The 6337-nt window shown below is 41.5% G+C and overlaps 1 protein-coding gene across 1 annotated transcript in view; it reads right to left on the bottom strand.

Annotated features, from left to right (window-relative positions):
* The window catches only part of AHCY (adenosylhomocysteinase), a 40968-nt gene extending 34897 nt beyond the window's left edge, over positions 1 to 6071 (bottom strand). The window contains exon 1 of the mRNA XM_060772327.2: positions 5915 to 6071. Within this exon, the coding sequence (XP_060628310.2) occupies positions 5915 to 5942 (28 nt within the window). The 5' untranslated portion in view covers positions 5943 to 6071. The remainder of the gene's footprint in view (positions 1 to 5914) is intronic.
* Between the last annotated feature and the right edge of the window lie 266 nt (positions 6072 to 6337).

Consider the following 6337-nt stretch of genomic DNA (forward strand, 5'->3'; position numbering starts at 1 on the left):
ATGGCAGGGACACGACCGCTGCCATTTTTGAACTCTCCCCACCATATTCAGCAACCACAGATTCTCCAGTTTGGATTGGAAGTTTCAGCACCCACTCTATAAGATGACTCCTGGCGTATAAGACAACCCCTGACTTTTGCGAAGATTTTCTTGGGTTAAAAAGTAGTCTTATACACCAGAAAATATGGTAGGTTCTGTAGGTTTGTTCTTAAAATTGAATTTGTTTGTAAGTCAGAACAGAAACATTTTTTAGTATAACTCCAGCCAGGAACAGACAGACAGACAGATAGATAGGAGAGCTTTAGAAAGCACAGGGAAGAGTTAACACCTCTGTGGTGTTTGTTTTGCTGTCTGTGCTCCTGTTCAGAAGATTTCACCTCACCTTCTCTCCCTCTGAGAATAAGATTTTGAAAATGTTAGCTTGTCTGTCATGGGAACAAGGATTGGTGAGAAAGCTTCAGTTGAAAAAGGATTCCCAATGAATCCTTTTTCAGGACTGATTTCCCTTCCTAGGAGTAGATTTCTCCCACTCTTCCTGTAGTCTCACCTCCGTTCTGAACTATGAGTCATTTGTAAGTTGGGTGTTTGCAACTCAGGGACTGCCTGTACTTGGATGAGAAACCAACAAATATCAGTGGAAGAAACCCCCAAATAACCTCTGAGTGTTCTTTGCCTATGAAATTCATAAAATCATTGTAAATCCACAGGCAAGTTGAAGGTTCATGCAAACACGTACATTTCATGTTCACGTGTCACAAGGAATTCTGATGTAACTTAAAATAATAATAATAATCTTTACTTGTACCCCACCATCATCTCCCCAAAGGGGACTCGGAGCAGCTTACATGAGGCCAAGCCCAATAACGCAATACGATAAATGAAATCAAAACACTTAACTCAGATAACTCAAGTCTTACTTCAAAGTCTACCTTTAAAATTCTTATGATAAAGAATCCCAAGAAAACAGAGAAGGGGCCTTGATTGTTGCTCATCCACAGCAATAATCAACAGTCAAAGTCTATTATGATAAAATGGCTGACATTTCTATTTTATTTTATTTCATGTCAGAAGTGACTTGAGAAACTACAAGCCACTTCTGGTGTGAGAGAATTGGCCATCTGCAAGGACATTGCTCAGGGGACGCCCAGGTGTTTTATCATCCTGTGGGAGACTTCTCTCATGTCCCCATATGGGAAGCTGGAGCTGACAAACAGGAGCTCACCCCACTTCCTGGATTCAAACCGCCAATCTTTTGGTCAGCAGTTCAGCTGGCACAAGGATCTAACCCACTGCACCACTAGGGGCTGCATGGGATTTCTGTTGAAATAGCAATTACTAGTATTTCTAAACTGGCATCTCAACATATGAACCGGCATGTTGTTGCTGTGCACCTTTAAGTAATTTCTGAGGTTTTCTAGGCTTGACTTGTTCAGACAGGATTTGCCACTGCCTTCTTCTGAGGCCAGGAGACTGTGACTTGCCTAAGATCCCCCTTTCAGTTCCTGTGATCAAGCAGGGATTTGAACCCTAGTCCAACACTCAACCCACTCAGTTTGTGCCCATTTCATGAAAATAGGCTCCTTTTTGGGAATATATAGGTAGCTACCCAAGAGCGAGAGGCAACCTCTACTGAATATTTTAAATGGCTAAGAAATAAAAGCCCTACTCAATAACTCACTTAAGACAATTTTACTCTTTGAGAGAACAAGAGTGGCTTCTCTTTGGGTGCGTCTGCATGGTAGAATTAATGCAGTTTGACACCACTTTAATTGCCAAGGCTCAATGTTTTGGAACCCTGAGAGCTGTAGTTTGTTGAGGAAGCATTATTCTGCAGCAAAGGCTAAACACTTGTAAAACTACAGCTTCCATAATGCCATAATATTGAACCACAGCAATGAAAATGATGTCAAAACTACATTAATTCTCCACCTTTTGATAACTTTCCCTTGAAAGTAAACAACACTAAAGCGGTCTCAGAAAGATCAAATCTTGACATCACAGCTTTGGGGAAATGCGGGCCTCCTTTTGTTAAAAATTCTTCTGCCTCAAACTTAGGATTTAGATTTTTCAACACTCAGACATAAATGAGTGGAGGAGTCACATGAAAGCATCAGATACGTAATTCAGCAAACGACGACAGAGTTAGGTAAATTTAAGTTAGATAACTCCCATCAAGTTACACAACTGGATAGTCTTCCGGCAACTAACAGCAGGAATCCTATTTTTTAGTAATTCCAGTGTTGATACGTGTAGAGAGCTGAACATTCTTCTTCATGTCTCAACTCATCAATTCATTCCATTCTTGACCTTTACACATGTGAAAACTTAATGCAATAGTCATATGCATACTTTTAAAGAAGGCCTAAGAACTAAATATATGCATGCATACACACAAACACAAATCAACTGTAATCCAGAAAGTTATACAACTGATGTCCTAGTCAGAGCTTCCAACACCACTTTGGGTGCAGTTACACTGTTGAATTACTGCTTTAACTTCCATATCTCAATACTGTGGTATTATGGGAGTTGTAGTTTCACATGGTCTTCAGCCTTCTCTGCCAAAGTGTGCTGGTGCCTCACTGAACTACAAGCCCCACTGTAGAATTAATGCAGTTTGATACCACTTCAACTGTCATGACTCATTGTTATGGAAACCTGGGATCTGTAATTAGATAAAAGCACTAGCACTCTTTGGCAAAGAAGGCTAAAGGCCATGTAGATCTAGAAATCCCATGATTCTGTAGTATTGAGCTATGGTAGTTAAAGTGGCGTCAAACTGTATTAATTCTACAATGTAGATGCATCCTTTGAGAACTTTCTCTAAAAGGCAAACTATCCAAAAGTTGGGCTGCTGTGAGTTTACCGGGCTGTATGGCCAAGTTCCAAAAGCATTCTCTCCTGACGTTTCATCCACATCTACAGCAGGCATCCTCAGAGGTTGCGAGGTCTGTTGGAAACTAGGCAAGTGGGGTTTATATATCTGTGGAATATCCTGGGTAGGAGAAAGAACTCTTGTCTGCTTGAGGCAAGTGTGAATGTTGCAATTGGCCACCTTGACTAGCATTGAATGGCCTTGCAGTTTCAAAGCCTGGCTGCCTGGAGTAATCCTTTGTTGAGAGGTAGTAGCTGCCCCTAATTGATTCCTTTCAACAGAAAAGAGAAAACAATGAAAATGAACAAAATCTGGTACCAGTATTAAAAAAAACTCTAAAATCAGGACAGTAAATCTTCTGAGTAAAACATTCAGAAAACAGGAGAATTCCAGACAGGAATCAATCAGGGACAACTAACATCTAAGATCTACTGGGGAGGCCCTTCTCTCTCTCACTCCCACTTCCATCACAAGGGTGGGTGGTGGGAATGAGAGAGAGAGAAAGGGTCTTCTCCATGGTGGCCCCCCAGCTCTGGAATTCTCTCCCTTGGGGAGATTAGATTAGCACCCATCCTGTCCACCTTCCATAAAGACCTAAAACCTTGGATGTTCCGATGTGTCCTTGATTGATCAGTTCACTAGTTGATTTGGCCCTTCTAGCCCTAACTTAATATCTGGCTTTTCCCTTGCAGTTGTACCACACTAATTGTCTTGGCACTTATAGTCCTCACTCAGTGGTTCTCAACGTTCCTAATACCATGACCCCTTAGTACAGCTCTTCATGTTGTGGTGACCCCAAACCATAAAATTATTTCCTTTGCTACTTCCTAACTGTAATTTTGCTACTGTTATGAATTGTAATGTAAATATCTGATATGCAGGATGTATTTTTATTCACTGGAACAAATCGGGCACAAATACCCAATATGCTGCAATTTGAATACTGGTGGGGTTGGGGGGGGGGGGTAATTATTTTGTCATTTGGGAGTTGTAGTTGCTGGGATTTATAGTTAACCTACAATCAAAGAGCATTCCAAACTCCACCAACAATGAAATGGAACCAGACTTGGCACACAGAACTCCCATGACTAACAGAAAACACTGGATGGGTTTGATGGGCATTGGCCTTGAGTTTTGGAGTTGTAGTTCACCTACATCCAGAGAGCATTGTGGACTCAAACAATTATGGATCTGGACCAAACATGGCACAAACACTCAATTGGCCCAAATGTGAACACTGGTAGAATTTGGGGAAAATAGACCTTGACATTTGGGAGTTGTACTTGCTGGGATTTATAGTTCACCTACAATCAAAGAGCATTCTGAACCCCACCAACGATAAAATTGGAGCAAATTTCCCATAAAGAACCCCCAGGACCAACAGAAAATACTAGGTTTTCTTTTCTGGTGGTCTTTAGCGACCCCCCCCCCCCCAGGTTGAGAATTGCTGCCCTGGATTAACATCTAGCTCTTGCACTTTACTATCAGCCCCGTCCTAGCAACTGTCTTGCATAACCCCTTGCCTCAACCTTTCAGTTCTGAACATGTCCACTGTGCTCAGCTACTGGTTGTTGATTGTTGACAGTTTATGTTTTGTATATGTATTTTGCTTTTTATTTTAACTCTGTTGGACTGGGCTTGGTCCCCATGAAATCTACCCCAAGTCCCTTCCAGGTGATGGTGGCAGAATACAAGAAAATTATTATTATTATTAGAAATAAAACAAGATGAGTCCGCAGCAGGCAATATCACTCTGCTGGTTGTTGTATTGGATCATGCATCAGACACTTCCCAAGTGTCTAGGACTGTGTGATGTATCAGCGAATAATGCGTGCAGAACCCAGTAAAGTAGTCCTTCTGCAGCTGGCAGATGGTAATTTTGTCAGCGCTGATTGTGTTTAAGTGCAGGCCAAGGTCTTTAGGCACTGCACCCAGTATGCCGATCACCACTGGGACCACCTTGACTGGCTTGTGCCAGGGTCTTTGCAGTTTGATCTTTAAATCCTCATATCATGTCAGCTTTTCCAGTTGTTTCTCTTCAATCCGGCTGTCAACTGGGATTGCAACATCAACAATCCATACTTTGTTTTTTTTAACATGATTGTGAGGTCAGGAGTCTTGTGCTCCAAAACTGTCAGCCTGAATTTGGAAGTCCCAGAGTTTGATGTGCTCATTTTCTGTAACTTTGTATTATTATTATTATTAATAATATTTATAATAATATTTATAATTATTATTAATTATTATTAATAATAGGGTAATAATAAAAGTTATTAATAAAGATTATTATTAATAATAAACATCTCCGGTTTATTCTTATTAATAATAATAATAATAATAAATATATAATATAATAATAATAAACCAGAGGAGATCAACTGCACAGCAAGGAAGAGAAAGCAGCTAGACAGCATGGTCTCTCGGAGCATTATGGGAAATGTAGTCTCTGTGCCTTTAAGGCGCGAGAGCAAGCCTTGCAGCCGGAAGACCAGAAAGACTACAAGTCCCAGAAAGCGCCCTTTCCCTCCAGCGCCCACGTGGAGTTTGAGGGATTCAAAGTCCATTATGAATGACAGAAAGTGAAAATAAGAGCTCTTTCTTAATCACAATCGCCATATTTCATCTGATTTGCTCACAATTTAGAATCTAATTGAAATGGAAGATGAACAAATGTATCTCAATCGTTTCTTAAAGGCTGAGATTTGAGTAACTTAACTACTGAGTCATTGAAACAGTGTTAATACTCTGCAAGGGACAAAGACAGGCCCCATCATGAAATTAATAGGAATACAATATATAAATAAAATATATTTTTAAAGCATATCTATCTATATATATATAGTGTTGGGATGTAAATGAAAGATTACAATGCTCTGCAAGGGACAAGGGCAGGCAAAACTATAATTATAAACATTACAATGTTAAAGAACACATACATTTCATGCATATTAGCAATTTCATATATACACACACACAAACATAGCTCCCAATTGTTTCTGCAGGCCTCTGCAACAGAGAAAAGGGGAAACAGGCACTTACCAACTTTGTAAGGCAGCTTGTCAGACATTCTGGGGATTGCTAGATCTATAGACAGCAGAAAGAAGCTTGAGCACCTGAGTTGCCAACAGGCAGACAGAACAGAGTGGCGGCAAAGAGAAGCTGCCTTTAAATAGCCTCTTCTCCTTTGGCGAAAGCGCTCCGCCAATCAGCGCGGAGGGTAGGGTGAGTGGGCGTGGTCTTAGAACCTCCGCCAGGGAGAAGCAAGCACGCAGGCAAGCCTGAAGCCACGCCCCCTTCCGAAGCCGTCCCAGTCCCAAATGGCGGAGAGCGCCGAATCCATCAGAGCGGTGCATTGTGGGTAGAAAGGCCGGCTTCGGAGGCTGTGTTTGCGTTTCATAAGCGGCCCCGCCCCCACGCGATAAGGGTCACGTGCTAGGGGCGGTGGATTCTCACGCTGGCAGC

Source organism: Anolis sagrei, chromosome 4 (assembly GCF_037176765.1).
Source record: "Anolis sagrei isolate rAnoSag1 chromosome 4, rAnoSag1.mat, whole genome shotgun sequence".
NCBI classification, from domain to species: Eukaryota; Metazoa; Chordata; class Lepidosauria; order Squamata; family Dactyloidae; genus Anolis; species Anolis sagrei.